At 36.9% G+C, this 20,282-nt stretch overlaps 1 protein-coding gene across 9 annotated transcripts in view; it reads right to left on the reverse strand.

The window, feature by feature from the left end:
- Positions 1–6,174: 6,174 nt before the first annotated feature.
- The window catches only part of CFAP97 (cilia and flagella associated protein 97), a 47,569-nt gene continuing 33,461 nt past the window's right edge, over positions 6,175–20,282 (reverse strand). For 7 of the 9 annotated variants that reach the window (XM_073902313.1, XM_025885976.2, XM_025885973.2 and 4 more), the window contains 3 exons: positions 19,618–19,886; positions 10,310–10,460; positions 6,175–8,954 (listed from right to left, as the gene is read on the reverse strand). In XM_073902313.1, coding sequence (XP_073758414.1) covers positions 8,833–8,954; positions 10,310–10,460; positions 19,618–19,886 — 542 coding nt within the window. In that variant the 3' untranslated portion in view covers positions 6,175–8,832. Of the gene's footprint in view, positions 8,955–10,309; positions 10,461–12,406; positions 12,496–19,617; positions 19,887–20,282 lie in introns of those variants that run through there. The other 2 variants (XM_073902315.1, XR_012381128.1) reach the window with 2 other exon arrangements.

The raw sequence follows: 20,282 nt of genomic DNA on the forward strand, positions 1-20,282 counted from the left end.
TTCTCTAGCATGACTCACTTACATAACTCAGTGGCCCAGCTTTTGAATGTCAGATGTTCTACTGTGTATCATGAGTACCTACAATGCTAAAAAGTTCTGATTTTCAAACTTTGCAGCTTTTACCCACTTTCTTTTTCTCTTACCTCGTGCTGTGGTGCTGGGGGCCCCAAGGTGGTGGCATGGATCCTGGCTTTCATAATCCCACCTGATTTTATGCACTTTTCATGCAATCTTTAGGAACTCTGAGATTACACTAAACAGTTTCAGGAATTCTGCAAGATTAGGAAATGTTCTGTTTCGGGGCCTGTAGAGAACTGATACCTAGAATTTTATGACAGGTGGGCATTGACAGTCAGCTAGCAGGCTAGTATTTAGTACCTGTTAGGCTATGTGGAAGATAAAAAAGACAGGAACCCACTCTGGAAGAAACTTCCATGGGGTTAGGAGAGAGGAGTGAAATGGCCATCATTATATAATGCAATGTCTAATATAATCCTGGTTGAGTAGGACGAGAAGGGGTAACATGAAATGTGGGGAGTGGCAGGAGGGGGAACAAAAGAAAATAGAGTTAGATACTCAAGTATACAAAGTATCTGCCAGCACTTCTTTACGGTAACAATTTATCAAGATCTAGAGGCAAAGTCAGTTTTGGATTTGATTCTCATAAACTAGTGAGCAGGAGAAAAAATTACAGTTTCTAGTTGGAAAGACCACAAACAGTTCATAGAGCATGAGCCTGTTAGTGATTTGCTGGAAGCCAGTCCCTATACCCTAGGCAAAGCTTGAAAGGCCCACGTGTTTTATGTTTTCCCTGATGGATGGTTTGAGGGGTGCAGTGACTCTGTACCTCCTGTTCTTCACCCTCCTTCCCAAGCTCTTCCACCTACTCACTCCTACCTCCCCAGTAAAAAATCGGCTGCTTTGTTTTACCACAATATCCAAGGTTACATCTGTCCCTACTGTAGTGCATGTCTATGCCGATGGAACAGGTGAAAGCGCGAAAAAGTTTCTCAATCCCGTCATAAACCTTCTGGATACATTATATCCTCATGTTGCTTTTCATCCCGTGGATGGGATGAATGGTCCAAACTCTGTTGCTGATGGAGAGGAAAGAAAAGCAGGGCAGGCTAGTAGGGCAGATACTTTCATGGAGCTTATCTTAAAGTAAGGCCAGCAGCCCTTTCAGTATTTTGAAACCTAAGAGTTAGGTGAGGGAGGAGCCATGAAAAGCAGCTGGGAATGGAAAGCAATGAATGAAACAGTAGGTTCTCCCAGCCCAACCAAGAACCAAAATTGTTTTCTAGTCTTTTAACTGGGTCCTCCCGGGCATGGAACAGGAAACGGAGAGGAGAAGTCACCATTTATTAAATAGTACACGTTATCTGCCTTGTGCGTGTGATCTGGTCAGCCTCCCAGCTCTGCTGGGGTTCCCTGGATTGTACTCAGGGAGTGCAAATTTGCCTAAAGACTCCTAGAACGAAGCCTCTGTCAGGATGCTGTCAACTGGTAAGGGACATCCTACCTTTACAAATCCCCTCACAGGACCATCACTCTGCCAAGCTGTCACATTTGGAAGTTCTGGGAAGATGCAAAGGGTTTAAACTAACAACTCAGACTTGAGCCTTCTGCCCTCAGGAATTCGTCATTAGTCCCCTTTCCTGCAAAGCTCTCTCCCTAAATGCAGCCCTGCTCTTACCAATTCTTAAGAATTCTCTTAAAAAAAAAAACAAGTGTGTTTGTGGTTTATAAAGCATTTCCATATTGGCAGACTAGGTAATGCAAACAGTGCTCCCTCTGAAAACAAATAGAAAAGGGCTTCAAAGTATTTACAATAAAAATCTGCTTGAAGGCACTGGGGAGCTAGTAAGGCACGTGAAATTATGGGGCCAAGGCCACGATTTGGAGGAAGACAACCCTGAGAAATGAGCCTAGTATCGGAGGGTCAGTTTTCCCCAGGGAGGATCTTCAGTATGTGGAAAACAGAGCCGCGGGGATGAGGAACTAGAAACAGAAAACCTCTTGGGGAAAAAATGACAAAACCCAGAATCCAGGGCCTTCCAAGGAAGGGGAGCCCTCCTGGTAAACATCCATGTGGGGACCAGTACCCCGAAGGGTGACACTGTAACAATAAGAGTATGGGAAATATAGCCCCTGTGGTCACTGATGCCCACTCCATCTCTATTTTAACACGATTTGAGACTTCAAGCACCCTTGCTGCCTGCCAGGAGCAAAAGTAAATCCTGTCTGGAAGAAAACACCATCCAGAGCAGGGGTCAACAAACTCTTTCTCTGAAGGACAAGACAGTAAACATTTCAGGCTTTGTTGGCCAGATGGTTTTTGACACAACACAGCTTTGCCACATTGCAAAAGCAGCCTTGGACAAGTAAAATGAAGGAGGCATGGCTGTGTTCCGGAAAACTTATGTACGAACACTGAAATGTGAATTTCATATAATATTCATGTGTCACAAATATTTCTTCTGATTTTAAAAAACCATTTAAAAAGGTAAAAGCCACAAAACAGACAGTAGGCTGCTGGCTCATGGGCTGTAAAGTTGCTGACCCCTGATCTAGAGTTTCAAGTTTTTTTCTACAATTTTTCGTATAAACCCAAAACAGAATCGTAACTTTAAAACATCCTATTAAAAATATATTCTAGGGGCGCCTGGCTGGCTCTGTTGGTTAAGCATCCAACTCTTGATTTCAGCTCAGGTCATGATCTCAGGATTATGTGATTGAGTCCCATGTTGGGCTCCACGCTGAGCGTGGTGGAGCCTTAAGATTCCCCCTCTCTCCTTCTCCCCCTCCCATGCTCGCAGGCATGATCACTCTTAAAAAAAAAAATATATATATATATATATGTATATGTAGATATATATATATATATGTTCTAAAAGAACCCATGGGTTAAAAAGTAGAAATCACAGTGGAAACTTGAAAATATTCTGAACTTAATGAAAAGAAAAATACCATTTTATCACAACTGTGGGAAACAGCTAAAGCTATGCTCAGAAGAAACTGACAGCCTTCAATGCACCTACTGGAAAAGGGAGAAAGGCTGGGGGTCTGGGTGACTCAGGAGAGCATGCAACTCTTGATCTCGGGGTCGTGAGTTTGAGCCCCAGATTGGGCGTAGAGTTTACTGAAAAAAAAAAAAAGGCTGAAAATCAGTGAACTACACATCCATTTCAAGGAATTAGAAAAATAACAGCAAATTAAGCCCAAAGAATAAAGCTGAAAGCTGATAATTAAGGTAACGGGTATCATTCATGAAAAAGAGACAACATGCCACATGAACTACATAACTAAATGTGAAAGGCAAAACTTCTAGAAAACAATATAGCAGAATATCTTCATGAGCTTGCGTAAATGAAAATTTCATAAAATCCAACATTTAAAAAAAGTACTAACTATAAAAGATTGATAAAGTGGACTAAAGTAAAATTAAGCATTTCTGTCCATAGACATCATTTATAGTGAAAAAGCAAGCCAGAATGGGAGAAAATATTTGTAACACAACTCACACTGGAACTGTATTGTATCCAGAACATGCAACTGCTCCTACAAATCAACAAGAAACAGACACTCAACCCATAGGAAAATAGGCACTTCCACTAAAGATATCCCAATGGCCAATAAACACGAAAAGGTGTTCAATCTCGTATTAGAGCACTGTGACTAAATCACGTGATAATACTGCACGCACACCCACCCAAACGGTTAAATGGAAACAACTGACACTAAATGTCGGTGAGGACATGGAGCAACAGGGACTAGTTAGTACACTCACGCTGGAAAACTCCAACCATGTGGCCTCTATAACCGAGCAACTCCACTCCTAAGTACATGCCAACCCAGTGCAGGCACATGTAATCAAGACACATCTACAGAGAATCTTCATATTAGCATTACTCATAATAACCGAAAACCTGGCAACCACCTCAAAGGTCTGTCAACCACAGAATGGAGAAATAAATCCTGGTGTGGTCATACGCTAGAATACAGAAATGAGAACTAATGAATTACAGCGGCATGCAACACCATGAAAGAACGTCAGAAACATAATAAATATGCTCTGCAAAAGCAGGCAGACACAAAAGAATCTAGTTCTATTCATATGACAATCAAAAACAGGCAAAACCACACTAGCGTGTTAGAAGTCTAGATAGCAGTTACTTTTGGCAAAGAGCGTCATGACTGATAGGGAGTGCCGCCCCCCTGCCCAGGGATCTTGTGAGTCCTAGCAATATTCTAACTTTGGATCTGGTTAGTGGTGATGCACGTGTTTGCTTTGTAACAATACACAATGTATGTAACAGCAACAATTTATGTTTTGTGCCTCTTTCTGTAATATTTACATAAACAGCAAAATCTTTGGAATGCCATTCTCATGTCCCTCTGACATTCCCCAAAATATAATTTCAAATTATATCTTCTCAAATTAATGGTAGAATTAGGTTTTTCTAGTTAGTATACATAACTACATGCAAAGATGATATATTTACTTAGTACCAGGTTTTTTCTTCATGAAATAAAACATTCTCAGAATAAAATAAAGAAAACAAAGCATACTGCAAACTTGGAGATCAGCTATAATTTCCAAATACATGAAATAAATGTGTGATTGTTGGTAAAGACTATCATTGTAACATAAATACTGTAAGAATTTGGAACCATAGTTTTTAATAGTTTTTTGGTGACTAAATGTTTTTTTACCATCTTACAATAGTGGATGTGAAATTAGGTTCCTAGGAAAAAAACCCATGTCTCATTATAGTAAATTAATGACATGTTACCTCTTAAGTTTTACTTTGTAAAGCAGTAAACCCTTAAAAACATCATCTTAGAATAAATAGTGCAACTTACCTGAACTTAACGAAGTATACTTTGAAAGAGGCATAGAACTTTAAGACTGCATCATGGTGGCTCCAGAAATCTCTCTCAGTGGCTTAAAAAAACAGTCACCAGAACTTTAAAATCAAAACTTTCTGCTATGATGTAATCTTATTTGCTGTAAGCAATCTTGAACTCTGCAGTTGGGAGCTCAAATACACTACTGCTGGAGCTGCTCCGTGATTTATTCCAATGGCATCGTTGTTATTAAATCCTCATAAAAAAAGGTCCTAAACTGATGTTTTAACAGTAAGTTTTAAAAAAGGGTATTTCTTATCACTCACAATGCATGTGAAATGTTGATGTCTTAAAAAAACATTCCGGGCACCTGGATGGCTCAGTCGTTAAGTGTCTGCCTTCGGCTCAGGTCGTGATCCCAGGGTCCTGGGATCGAGCCCCGCATCGGGCTCCCTGCTCAGCGGGAAGCCTGCTTTTCCCTCTCCCACTCCCCCTGCTTGTGTTCCTGCTCTTGCTACCTGTCAAATAAATAAATAAAATCTTTTCTAAAAAAATAAATAAAATTCCGTGAGGCTGTAAGAGTGTCCAATGCAGCATTATAGCAAGTTTACAGAACAAATTAGATGATGTGGTTTGAAGAGATAATGACCAACAATGTAATTATAAGCAAACTCTTTCCCACATAAATGTCATACTTTCAAGGATATAAATAGCTAATACCCTCTCCTCCTTCCAACTTCATTCTAACTCTTAGGCTTGTAAAAGCACATAAAAGTTATTATTCTAATGTTTAAAATGAGAACAAGAAAATGCAGTTGACACTTCTTAATTTATGGGGAAAAAAAAGAAAATGCACTTGAGAGATGGGTACAGGATCAAAACTCAGTTATCTTTAATCCTTTCATTTCTTTCTTCACTATGTCAAGCTAATTCTTCAGGCCTAATACATGTAACAGACTGGGAAATTAAAAAAAGATGTTGATTTTTAAGTTTATTACTAATTTATTCATGGAAATAAAGTAGCCATTACCATTAAGAACATTTTTTAGGATGGTATACAATCACGTATAGGTTAAGATTTTGGCATTTAAGATATTAAACATTTTATGAATTTAATTAAAATATACTAAATTCAACTTGTGTCTCCAACTTTATATTGGTCATAATACTTTTCACAGTGTGCAGTATTTGAATCTGAAGATGAGAAGCACACAAGCATCACAATGACCTCTTTTTAAAGTTGTCTAGCTATCCATTTTGGACATTGGGTTAATGGTTTGGAAACAACTGCATTACACTACATTTATAAGCAAACCAGAAACATTTTATTTGGAGAATGCAGCTTTTTAATGGAGATTGAAAAAAAGTACGGAAAGTGTGAGATAACAGCTATCCCTTAGGAAATAATCTTAATAGTTCAAAACCTTTCATAAAATCTTATTAAAATTTAGGAGGCAACATTAGTTTAACATTTGACAGATAGGAGAATAATTCTCAGTAAGAATCTTGCCTAATAATATTAGATCTTGGATTAGTGTAATTTCTAGTTGCAGATGTAAATCTTCAAAGAATATATGTATTAGGTCCAAGTGAACCAAATATATAATAGTGCTAGATGATCCTTTACCTTTTTATAAGTTCTTGAAAATGAAAATAATATACTTATGATTCCTTCGTAAAAGTGTCCCTAAACCATAACAACTTCAAAGTACCTTGACTTTTATCAGAGAATAGCATATTCAACTCCTATCCTTCTATTTTTACTTATCATATAGGAATAATAATGACAATGGAATTATAAATTCTGCCTTGAAAAGATGAATATTGTTGCTTTTCTCAACGTTTACTTCAAGTTGAATCCCTGCTATCAGCAATACTTAGATTAACCTCTCTTGTCAAAGCAGTAAAACTAAAGGCATTAAATTAGTATCTAAAATCAAAGTATAGCTTTATCTATAAAATTGTGTGTTGTATCCGGACATAGGGCAGCAAAGGCCATATAAAATATATTCAGAGACTAATGTCATTATGAATGTAAAAGGTTCTAAAGGTTTCATATATACATATATTTTTCCCTAACAATTTAAAACTCAATTTTTAAAAACTGGCTTACAATATCAGGCAGGTGTCCAAATGCTGAGTTTTAAATTCAGCATTATCTTAACTCTTTGTAAAGATAAGTTGTTATACAAACATTGAAAGGGCAATAAGCTAAAAACACAACAAAACAAAACACCCTTGGTTTAGTATAACTACGATTAATAAATAAAGCAGAGCACTAAATGATCTAAGAACCTGGTCACCAGAACAGAGTATCAAATAACAATGAACGAACATTACAGCCCAAAGAAAGCAGCAGAAAAATCTCACAGGTTGTGTTCATGTGAATTTTTTTTTTTTAACACCACTGTTCCCACACTTCACAGGCCCTATCTAGACAAAAATCTATCAATACCAACTTAATACCAAGAAATTCTGAACTGATAATTTAGCAAAATGCAGTTTGGCTTACTGCCCAAGGTGGTAAGAAAAATAAGTTCAGGAAAACATGCTACAAAGCTTGCGTTAACCTGGAAAAATAAACAACAAATATTATTGTGGCTACAGATCAAGAATTTGCTTTAAAAAAAGATTTGGCATTTAAAATGGAAACTTTCCAGTACATTCCAAAGGTATACTGAAAAGGCCAGTAATGAAACAATGATGACCAAGAGAGCAGAAGCACCCACAACTGAGATATACTTTGTTCTATGAAATGAGAGTCCACGGGTTTGACAGAAAAATATTCTAATTTCAAAAGTCAACTATACAACACCCTATTTGCCATTACTAATTCCATTAAGAATACTAGGATTTCAAAAGTGGCATTGTAAAAAATGGTACTTCCAGGATCCAACCCAAAAGCCCAAACCAAACAACACAAGAATATTAGATGACATTTAAAGTAGCCTCAACAAATGTGTGATATTTCTCCTTTACCATTTATATTTTAGTTTTCTTTCTCAGCTCTTAAAAACTGTAGTTGGAATTTCTAAAGCTTCAAGACCGTGCATTTCTTATCTTCTCTCTTAATATAGCAAACACTAAACATAACACAACTTGTCAACAGTTATCTCTTGAATCACTGTTCTGACACAACTGAGGATCTGCTTCTCGGCTCCTCAAACTGGTGGTGCTGTTTTGCTCAACAACTATTTGCTTATGGTCATACCTGGTCCTTGGACAACCTATTCACAATGTAGTGGACTGTAGCTCTAAAGTCTACCTCATTTCTCAGAATCATCAGTGGTATTTTACCTCAACGTGTAAGAATATGGAAGAGGGCCTTCCAAGTTGAACTTCCTAATACAGTTTGAAATGGTCTGGAATGGTTGATCACATTTTTAAGATCTAACTCAGCACACTTATACAGAGGTAGTAGGTGCCTTTGGTGAATCACAAGGACTGCCCCAGCACAAGCTTCTCTCAATCTACTCACCAAATCTAAATCGGCTCCCCCAATGAAAACAAGTTCAAGTTCTGTTTCATAATAAGAAAGTGTACAATCAAGTCTTACAATCAAATTCTGAGTTATACCACCTAAATTCTGGAGCAAAGAGAAAAATTCAAATTTAGGAGCTATGCTCATGGTTTAAAGCTTCTAAAAAACCACATAAAACAAGAACAATATCGTTAACATCTTGGGTCCAATGTGCTATAGTGATATTATCATAATTGTTTCATCAGTATAAGAGCTGAATCAATTTCTATGTTGAGAAAATATACATGCATACTACCATTTCTCTATCAAATACATATACATCTCACAGAAACACATCCTCATAGGAAACACTGATTTTACATTGTCTTTTTGAGAACAATTTTGCATTGAATTACAATAAAATTACAACTCGTTGTATATCTTAAATTAGAGATGTTTACACAGAGAATTGTACAAGAGCACTTCAATAAGAACTGAACAATGCTTAAAGCAAAAAGTTTTTATAACCAAGCTGTACGAACATTAGGGGGCTTAGGTCTTAGCAACAGCCCTGTGTCAAAAACTGGTCGCTCACTCTTACAACTGAGACCACTGGTAGCACTGGATGTTCTAGAAGCTCCTCCTGAAAATATATGAAGAAAAAAAATAATTTTATTTAAACTAAATAGATACATCATCACCTGATAAACTTCCTCTCCTAATTTAAAGTCCAGAATAAATTTTTCTTCCCTATCTCACATGCATTTTTATTAGTCTAATATAATTCTCAAACAGGAATGCACTTCAGAATTCCCTGTGGAAATTAAACATGTATTAATAAACATGCCCAGACTCAACACTAGGGGATTCTGATTCAACAGATTTGGGATGGGAATTAAGGTTTTAAAAAGCTGCTCAAATGATTCAAGTGAAAAAAACAAAAAAAAACCTTTGTATAACCACTTATGAATTTATTCAACAAATAATTTACCACATTCAAGGCACAATGCTAAGTACGAATTACTGGAACAAGAACCTATCCTAGTCACTAATTATACCAAGGAAGTGATGCTTGAAGAATGAAATGAACGAACGTAATTACTGGTCATGTGAGTGTTTAACACTCACATGAGCACTGGGGAGTTGGGACATTTTAAGTGGGCCCAAATTTCTTCTAATATTGGCTTCTCTTTTTTATAGTTTAGAACGCATACGTGAAATAACAGCACAGACTTCTGTACATGAGAATGTCTGGCCTTTCTGTGTCACATACCCCAGCGCTAAGTGGTCACGCATGCTACATTCTCTGGGATATACCACGAGCTGGGTGTGTGCTGATCACAACAGATCAACCATCAGGAGGGATTATATCTCATGACTCTACAGACTAATTCCTGTTTTAGATATCCAGTGAGGAAGACAAAGTACATATAAGGGCTGGAAGATACTAACAATAATTCTTAACTGGCTAGAGGGAATGTTTCAGCAACAGCGTTATCTACTCATGTCTTCCTTCAATAAATGTAATGAAATTAAGCCTCTCCATTATCGAAGATACTACTGTTCTTACAGGTTTCTTTCCTTTGCTGCCATTACATGCTGTGAGTGAAGCCTGAAATTAAGTGAACTAACAAAAGACAAAACATTCCAGTGAAAAATAACAGTGCATTCCAGAAGTCGGCTATTTTAAACTCTAGCCAATAATACGTTATTTTTTATTTTTTAATTTTTAAATTTTTTTTAAAGATTTTATTTATTTAACAGAGAGAGAGAGACAGCGAGAGAGGGAACACAAGCAGGGGGAGTGGGAGAGGGAGAAGCAGGCTTCCCGCCGAGCGGGGAGCCCGATGCGGGGCTCGATCCCAGGACCCTGGGACCATGACCTGAGCCGAAGGCAGTAGCTTAACCAACTGAGCCACCCAGGCGCCCCCATGTTATGTTTTTTAAAAAGGATGAAATACACAAACGTAAATACAAAATAATTCTGAATATGCTTACTTAATGGGCTATACTGGCCAAGAGTTGATCTCACTCGTCTTGGGGACGGTGATGAGCTGAGATAACCCATATTGCGATGATAGTCCATCAGTTGGTCAGAGCGTTTCATACCAACTGTTGGTTTCACAGCTTCAAGCCTTTTCAATAAAGCCTTCATTTAAAGACAATTAATTTGAAAAAAAAATAAAGACAATTAATTTGAAAGTCAATGTTAGGTAAGTATCAATAAGCAGGAAGTTATAGTAATAACTTAGCAAAACAGCAGTAAGTTTTTAAACAGGCAAATACTTTTTAAAAAATTTTAATTCCAGTATAGTTAACACAGTGTTATATTAGTTTCAGGCGTACAATACAGTGATTCACCAATTTTATACAGTATTCACGTGCTCATCATGACAAATGTACTCTTAATCCCCATCCCCTATTTCATCCACCCCCCAGCCCCCACTCTGGTAACCATCAGTTTGTTCTCTATAGTTAAGGAAGGGTCTGCTTTTTTGCTTGTCTCTCTTTTTGTTCTTTGTTTTGTTTCTTAAATTCCACGTATCAGTGAAATCATATGGTATTTGTCTTTCTTGGACTTATTTCGTTTAGCATTATACTCTCTAGATCCATCCATGTTGCAAATGGCAAGGTTTCATTCTTTTTAATGGCTGAATAATATTCCATTGTATATATACATCTTTTTTGTCCATTTATCTCTCCGTGGACACTTGGACCGCTTCCATTGTCTAGCTATTGTAAATAATGCTGTGATAAACATAGGGGTACAGATAGTCCTTCAAATTAGTGTTAAATAGGAAAATACTTGATTGATCCTTATATTACAGATTTTAAATCACTTTTGAGATACTATATGAAAAAAATATACTTTCAGAAAAATCTAAGGGTCCACCTATCCTGTAAAACCACTATGATTTTAAAACCTGATCACAGGCACGTCTGTCTGTCAGCTTACAGTTTTAGGAAAGGTGCTATAAGCTGAAATTCCTAAACCACAGAACGGTCATAATGGGAGTAATATAACGCTAAAAGCCCAGTGTGTTCAACCCTAGAAATCACCATAAACCTATCTAAACTACTATAAATTCTGTATACGATTACAGAGCCCTGGCTTTCAACCTGTTTACTTTCCATTTGGGCCCCAACATAGGACACTGAGGAGAGGCCAAGTGCCCAGGGCTCTCAGGTCCCCCACTCCCATATCGGCCCCTCTATGCTTGCCATGTCACCTGTTTTATATATTTTATATACTAAAGATTCCTCATCAAATTTAGTTTGGAAGAAAAAGTTTTTATTGGTAAGAAGTTTGAAAATCAACTACTCTAGAACGTAAAACCTTTTTTTTTTAAATTTTATTTATTTATTTGATGGAGAAAGACACAGCGAGAGAGGGAACACAGCAGGGGGAGTGGGAGAGGGGGAAGCAGGCTCCCCTCTGAGCAGGGAGCCCGATGCGGGACTCGATCCCAGGATCCTGGGATCATGACCTGAGCCGAAGGCAGACGCTTAACAACTGAGCATCCAGGCGCCCTAGAATGTAAAGCTTTTAAAAGGATATATAAACCAACTAGCCAAGGCAACATAACATCCAGTAACTTGGTATTTTAATATGATTCAGTAACAGAATCTAATGAGTAACATTCTGAATTTTATTTTCTTTCTTCACATATTAGAAGGTGGAAAGTTTCTTCTGCTTGATTTTGACAGGCATTGTTGAGAAAGGAATATTTAAGCAGACCAAATGGATCAAGGAACTGATCTATCGTTGTTTTATTATCTCTTTATTTAGTTAAACTATCTCTGTAGCAAGGTGATCTTCATTTGAAAAGAGAATTGTTCAGCCCTCGGATTCTCGTTAAAAAAACCAGCCTCATGAGTTCAGTCACAGGACAAGTTTCTTGCACAATCTGTTTTTTCCTTCTGCCTCAACTGAGGTTTTTCTTTTTTTGGCAAAATATACATAAAATTTACCATTTTAACCATTTAAAAACATACAGTTCAGTGGCATTTAGTATATTCATGTCATAATGAACCATGGCCACCAATCATCTCCAGAACTTTTTCTCAACTTTGTGTTTGCTCTTACAGTCTTACCCCTGCCCTTCTATTCGATTCGGTGTTCTGAGTAATTCCAGAGAAGTGTGAGATGGTGGTAGAACAAGTCAAAATATTCCGGAGGACAGCTGTTTAGAGAAAGGAGAGGAAGGTCTTAACAGAAATGAACTGAGCCTGGAGACAAATGGCAGAGGTACAGAGCACAGGAAGCAGTAAACCGACCAACTGAGAGAGCTCAGCCTGCCAGCTTTTTTTTTTTTTTTTTTTTGCATGAAATGGCCTTTCTCAGTTTTTAGTCTTCCAAGGCTAGAACAGACCTAACTCCCTCAGGAAGCCAGACCCAACTACAGTTAGTGGTCTTCTTTGCTGAGCTGAGAGTTATGATTTAAACACGGTTCCAGGGGCGCCTGGGTGTCTCAGACGGTTAAGCGTCTGCCTTCGGCTTGGGTCGTGATCCCAGGGTCCTGGGATCGAGCCCCACACTGGGCTCCCTGCTGAGCAGGGAGCCTGCTCAGGGAACCTGCTTCTCCCTCTCCCCTGCTTGTGTGCCCCCTCTCTCTCTAATAAATATAATCTTTAAAAAAAATAAAATAAACACGGTTCCATCTGTAAAGTCTGTGGTCTTGCCACATCATAGCATGTTGTCTTTCTCTTGTTGCACACAGAGAAGCTGTAAAATTTAGGGGCAAAATCTCCTAAGATTACACCTCTTCTACCTACAGTTTGTAATTGCTTTGGGCTCTGTAAGACACTGGAAGGAATATTAAGAAAAAAATATAAAATACTGCCCTATAAGGTAATTTATAGTTTGGGAAGAGAACACTACTGCGTGCCTGAGTGAGCGAGACATTTACAACCAGCTAAGAAACTTCCTATGTACCACACTGTCAGTGCATTTTACTGGGCAGAGCAACACTGGCTGTGCTGGTTATCCTATTAACTACTCCCTGAGCTGTGGAGGGTAGGATGGAGAGGACGAAAAACTTGGTATGTTCAGTTAACTACTAATTTTGATTTTTTGCTGGTAGAAGCCTCATTGTTTTTGAGATAAACTAATTTCCTAAATTTACTTGGCTAGATGTATTTTTTTTTAATTTTAAGAAAACTGCAATGCATATTCATCAGATATAAAACATATGAAGTCATTAAGATCAAAATCAGTTTTGAAATAATTTGACAATAAGGCAAAGAATAAACCCATTCTGTTGTCCTGATATGTCACTTACCAAGTTTATATGCAGAAACTTTGGGAAATAAGAGAGATATCAATGCTATCCAAACCACATGGAACATATCATATATGAGTTTGTATGTCTCATGAGAATATAACGAGCTAAGCAAAACCTAAGGGATATCAAACAGAAATAGCTCTTGCTTATAGAGACTATCAAAATACGAAGTATTGATTATAGTTTAAAACCCAAAATCAAAAGTAGATACATTTTAATCTAGTCAACAGTTTAGAACTTCTGGGTACAACTTAAAAATGACAGTTTTAATTTAATTTTAAAATAAAAATATTTTAACATTTGTATTAGTGACCAGAAATGTAAGCTATCTAGTCAGAAAGACCTGGATTTAAATCCTGGCTCTGCCACTGATTATAGACAACATGACTTGATATGGATATTAACAATGAAGTAACTTCCAAGAGTCAGTTGTAAGCAGTGAGATAATGCATATAGAATGTTCACAGCAATACCTGGCATACAGTACAGAGTTATTAAATATTAATGCTATTATTAACACTGTTTTGTATATTTTCTAGTTGTTTGACATATAATAGTATTATCTTCCTGGCTAAGTCATAAATTATATGACAGGGCAATATTTTATATATATTTTTATATTCCTTCTGGTGTCTTATAGCTCATAACAGACATTCAACAAATTTATGTTTCATCAATTGAGAAATGGCAAGAATGGTTACTTAACCAATCTGGGGTTTATAAAATCTTAGAACTGCTCCTCTAATCAGATTCTAACAATGAGTCCCAAGATAGTCTGTCCAAAGATTTCTTTTCTATTTAGGAAGTATCATTCTTTTTGGAAAGAAAACTAACCCAGCCTGAATCCTGTCCTCTTTGGAAATAGAAAGTTAAAAACAAATGAATATTATGTTAATGATTTCTGCAGCAGAAGAGAGGTGCTTTATTCTTCTGAAGTGATAAAGCAAAGACCCTAAAGGACATTAAAGGGTAACAAGCCTTCTATAGTCAGGGAAAACCAGGACTGTTCTTATTTTTCTACAACTAAAGTCAAACTTAGTTATCATTAGCTTTTTTCTTCTATGAAAGGAGACACAGACAATAACCAGAGAAGAAGGAAACCCAGACTGATCTCAGGGCAAAGGTACTGAGGTTAATCAACACTCACAACATGAATCCTTACACTAGGGATGAGATTTACCATAAATCTTCATTTTTGTGACAACATATCACTCTCCCCTTAATTCATTTTTTTTTTTTTAAGATTTTATTTGAGACAGAGAGCAAGCTCCTGCGAGCATGCACATGAGCATGGGAGCAGAGGGGATGGGCAGAGGGAGAGGGAGAAGCAGACTCCCCACTGAGCAGGGAGCCCTACCTGGGGCTACATCCCAGGACTCCAGGATCATAACCTGAGCCGAAGGCAGACACTTAACAACTGAGCCACCCAGGCGCCCCCTTAATTCATTTTCTATTTAAGAGGTCTAAAATTCCTCTTCTGGACTAGCAAAGAACAGAAGATGGAAGGAGGATTTTATTTTTCATTTAATGTTTTTAAGAATGGTCTGAATTTTCTGAATTTATATATGCATTACTTTTACTTTAAAAATATTTTTGGGGCGCCTGGGTGGCTCAGTCGGTTAAGCATCTGCCTTCAGCTCAGGTCATGATTTCTGGGTCCTGGGATGGAGCCCCGCATCAAGCTTCCTGCTCAGCAGGGAGTCCGCTTCTCTCTCTCTCTCCCTCTGCCCCTCCCCACTGTTCCTTCTCTCTCTCTCAAATAAACAAAATCTTCAAATATATATACATATTTTTATTTCTCCGAATTTAAAATTGACTAATTACATACATTTGTAATGTGTGTGTATATGTATACATATTCTCAGAAAGTAAAAAAAAAAAGTTAATTAGCTCCATTTGAACTCTAGGCTCTAATCCTTACACATTCCTTCAGGAATCCTCCTTCCTTCCCCGATCTTGCTTCAATTACTCCTCACCCCCTTCTCTGACAGCTCAGGAAATTGATGTACATTTGAGATAATGAAATAATCTCATTTCTTTTGGACAGTAAAGAAATATAAACTAAGTACCCTCCCTCACATGACCCTCTCGCCTTCTGCTAAGATTATTCTGGTGCTCTTTCATGAAAACAGGATTCATATTCTATTCAAATGACGATAAGGAGGTATGCTTTAAGAAGAATATATCAAAATTCATGAATTTAAAAAAAAAAGAGTCCCCTTTTTGGAAATTAACAAGTTCTTACTGAGTCTTTATGTAGCAAGCACGCCCTCTACTGGATAAGATTACTTTTTCTTTTTTATTCCTTTTATTTATTTCCCTTGTGAATGAGAAGGAAAGGCAATTATTTGCCTCTTGAAACATATAATGAAGACTGTGAACTTCACCAGAAAGATTAACAGTATGCTTTGAACTCTAAAACACAGCACACTCAGTTTTATACAATATCTTTGCCTTTTTTTTTTTTTTAAGATTTTATTTATTTATTTGAGAGAGACAGAGAATGAGAGAGTGAGCACATTGGGGGGGGGGGAGGGTCAGAGGGAGAAGCAGACTCCTCACCGAGCAGGGAACCTGTTGTGGGACTCGATCCCGGTACTCCAGGATCATGACCTGAGCCAAAGGCAGTCGCTTAACCAACAGAGCCACCCAGGCGCCCCTGCCCTCCTTCCTTTTCTACCTACTCAACACAGAACGATTTGTTTTGAATTGTCAGTCTAAATTGCCTCTGGATGGCTAACAAGCTCAAGTAAGAGAACTGGAACAGAACTGCTTTAGCCATTGTGCCTGTCAGCCATCTGCATTGGTCTCTATCACTAGAGATGGGGTAAATGAAGGAACACAAATCATAAAAATGTAAAGGAATGGACCCTGCTTGTGCAGCACATTTGACACATAACTACGAAAGTGCTTGTGTATGTAACGTGTATGCGTGCATGTGTGCTTGATTATGAACAGGCTAGCAAACATTAAAAAGTGTATCAGCTCACACAGAGGAACTATTAGAGCTAATGTGGACCTAAATAAGGATTTGGTAGGTAGCTGATTATAAAATAAATAAAATCAAGAGTTTATAAAAGCAAGCAGTTAGAAAATGTAATAAAATTTCATGCACAATAGCATAGAAATATTTAGTTTTGAAGAAAACCACACTTTACTAAGGTAGAATATTAAGAAGGGTTGAATAAAAAAAAAAGAAGGCTTTGAATAAATGGAAAGACATACTATAGGACGACAGTATTTTAAGAGTGCCCAACACTCCAATTAAAATATAAATTTAACACAATTCCAATGGAAATTTCTAACAGATTTTTAAAAAAGAAAAATTAATCAGTCATTATGAAGAATTGTAGGAACAGCCAAGAAAAGTTTTATTTTGGTTTAGAGACTGAAGAGTTAAACATAAATGTGAAGATGAGTTCTCCTTGTAATAACATAACAAATTATATTTTATAATAAAATGTTTATTTTGCTGTTCAGCTTTAAGTTATTTTGCATTGAAATATGGCCAGTCCAAACTGAGATGAGCTCTAAATGTAAAATAAAATCTACAACAGAGTTCAAAGACTTGGTACCCAAAAAAGAAGTATAGTATCTCATCATTAATTTTTTTCACTGGTTACACATTATAACATTTTGAATTTATTCAGTACATAAAATAGTTTACCAGAATTTCACCTGTTTCTTTTGACCTTCTTAATGTGACTACTCGAAAATTTTAAATTACACATGTGGTTCACATTATATTTCTACTGTTCTCAAATACACCAAATAAGATATATCAAATGGGACAAAAATATCTCTCACATATACAAACTACTAAGTATGCAAAGTAAAAAGAACAAAACAGTGGTAATTCTCCAGTTTATGAAAATAGCTGAAATGTACAAATGATTTAAGGGATGATGGAATCCGTAAACAGAAGCTAACAGGTTTCATCCTAGTCATATACAGAATAACCATTACATATTAATGGTTTCAACTGTTCAAAAGTAAACCCAGGTTCCTCAAAAAGATAAACACAGAATTACCATATGATCCGGCTATTCCACTCTTAGATATACACTCAAAGGAACTGAAAGCAAGCACTTGAACAGATCCTTATGTCAGTGTTCACTCCCCCCCAAAATTATTCACAAATAGTGAAAAGGTGGAAATCACCCAAGTGTCCATCAACAGACGAATGGATATTCAAAATGTGGTGCATACATATAATGGAGTATTATTCAGCCAGAAAAAGGAAAGAAGCTCTGATATAGGCTACAACATGAATGAACCTTGAAAACACTATGCTATGTGAAATAAGCGTGACATAAAACAACAAATATTGTATTATTCCATTTATACGAAATCTAGAAGAGGCAAAATCATAGACACAGAAAGCAGATTAGAGGTTACTTGAGGGGAAGGGGGAAGAGAGTTATGAAGAGGTACAGGGTTTCTATGTGGGTGATGAAGAAGGTTTTGGAAATACTGATGGTGCCACTAAAGTGACCACTTAAATCAGTTAAAGTAGCAAATGTTACATTATATATGTTTTACTACAACTTAACAAAATTAATAACCCATTGAATTCTACGCCTTAAATGGTTATGGTATGTGTATTCTCTCAAAAAGCTGTTAAAAAAAAGTACCCCCAAACTGGTAACGCGCATACGCTCCTGTTACCTGTCTGACCTCGAGCAAGTGCCTACAACCTGCGCTGCTTCCTTTTCTCTTCCATCACAACACTGTCATTAGGCTGCTATGAGGATTAAATGACCTAAAATTTGTAAACTAGTATGCACTATGTAATTGCTTGTTAAATAAAACAGGCTCCAGAGTCATGTGCCAAATGTTTGTTTTTATAGACAAAAAAGGTAAACCCAAATGTTCATGACATAACTTCAAATTTTCAAAATTCATGAATGAATCTTGGAAAACTGCTACAGTCATGTGCAGAAAGCTATCCTGTAGCTCATTACCCACCAACCTCGTTTCAACTTACTTTGCTGTTCCCTACTCATTGCCCCATGCAGGGTAAGCCTCCTGAAGGGTTTAAGACTTCACTGTTTTCTGTAAATACAGCTCCCAGCTCCCCAACTCTTGAAATTAGTGATGGCAATAAAAATTTTTTATAAGAGTTGGTACAAGTTTGGGTAAGTATATGGTTAAATAGGACTGTACTGGTGATGAAATATAATGAGGATGAACTCTGGAAACTGTTTCAGTCATTTTAAAAATAGCTTTATCAATTATTTTAGCTCTGAATGTATGTGCTCATTAGGGTCTAATTTTAGTTTAAGACAATACCTGTGTTTAAAATCTTGGCTCAGCCCTTTACTCAGGAGCTCTGTGTCCCTGGGCTAGTTACTTTGTCCCCTTTGGTCTCAGTTATTCTATAAGTAAAATGGGGATGAAAACAATACTCACCAGAAAGAATTATTGCAGGATTCAATAAGCTAATATTTGGAGACACTTAGAACAATGAGTTTAGTTCAGAGCTCAGTAAACATCAGCAATTATGATGAATGCGATTTTATGAAGAAAATGATATGCTACGAAGAGTAGCTTTTAATGTGAAGATTTTCAACAGTCCCATATATATTCCTTAGAACACTGAAGTGTTAACTTTGTGGTTTTTAATAATTAGTGTCTTTCATACATTCAAGGAGCAGCCCAACAAGGATACAATACAGTGAAACAGATTTGGCTAGTGACTGAATACTTCACAGAAGATACATGTATCTGACCCTTGGAATACCATTTCCTATACTACTGTCTGACTTAACATACCTAGCCAAACAAGCGAGTTTTCAGTATTTTCATCTAATGTTCTCCTAAAAGACAGTCTGATGAAAAAAAAAAAAAAAGGCACATATTGTACCTTCCAGCTCATTATGTATTTCATACCATACATATATATACTTACTTTTACATAATTAAGTTCGAAAATGTGGCTGTATCTGGTTTCCTATAAGCTGGCCTTACAAATCATTACAATTCATTTTCTTTGATGACTAAAAAATTTTAGTTACTTACCAAATTTTCTCTTTCAATCCTTTGTTGTTCCCTCTGTCTGTTGAGGGCACTATGATATAACTTAGGGGGATGAACAATCGATCTTCTAGGAACCGTACTTTTGTTTCCTGATTTTTCAGCCTGTCTTGACAGTTCTTTCAAAAGCCTCTGATTTTCCCTATCAATCTGTCTCACTTCCTCTCTTGTGAAAGAGTAGTTTTTCCTTGGTGCTACCGAAGGCTGATCAAAGTGATGTTTTTGTGGTCCTTTTTTATCTAATTGCAGAAATGCTAAAGAAGTGAACAAGAAAAGGAAAAATGACTAAACAAGGAGCACAGCAACATGGTGGTGCATACTGATGCTTAACTCTTAAAAATGGAAACTATATTAATTCATGAAAAGGCATGTATGAAATAGTGTTAATGACAACCAGACTACAATTATGTAGAAAGAAATTCAGAGGCAGCTTAGAATTTTACTTTCTACTAGATTCTTTGGGAATAAAAGCTATACACTGAATGGTGAAAATATTTTAATAAGAAATGTAAATGGTATGAGTTCTAAGACAGGTATAATTTATGGAAAATGCCCTTGTCATGTCCATTTTATGTTTCCGTAAGGCAGCTTCGTAGTTGGGGAGGTTAGAAAACTCTGGTTGAGTGCATCAACACACAATACTTCAACTT

This window comes from Callorhinus ursinus, unplaced genomic scaffold, assembly GCF_003265705.2.
Source record: "Callorhinus ursinus isolate GAN/ISIS: 27379988/994484 unplaced genomic scaffold, GSC_fseal_2.0 scaffold17, whole genome shotgun sequence".
In the NCBI taxonomy this organism is placed as follows: domain Eukaryota; kingdom Metazoa; phylum Chordata; class Mammalia; order Carnivora; family Otariidae; genus Callorhinus; species Callorhinus ursinus.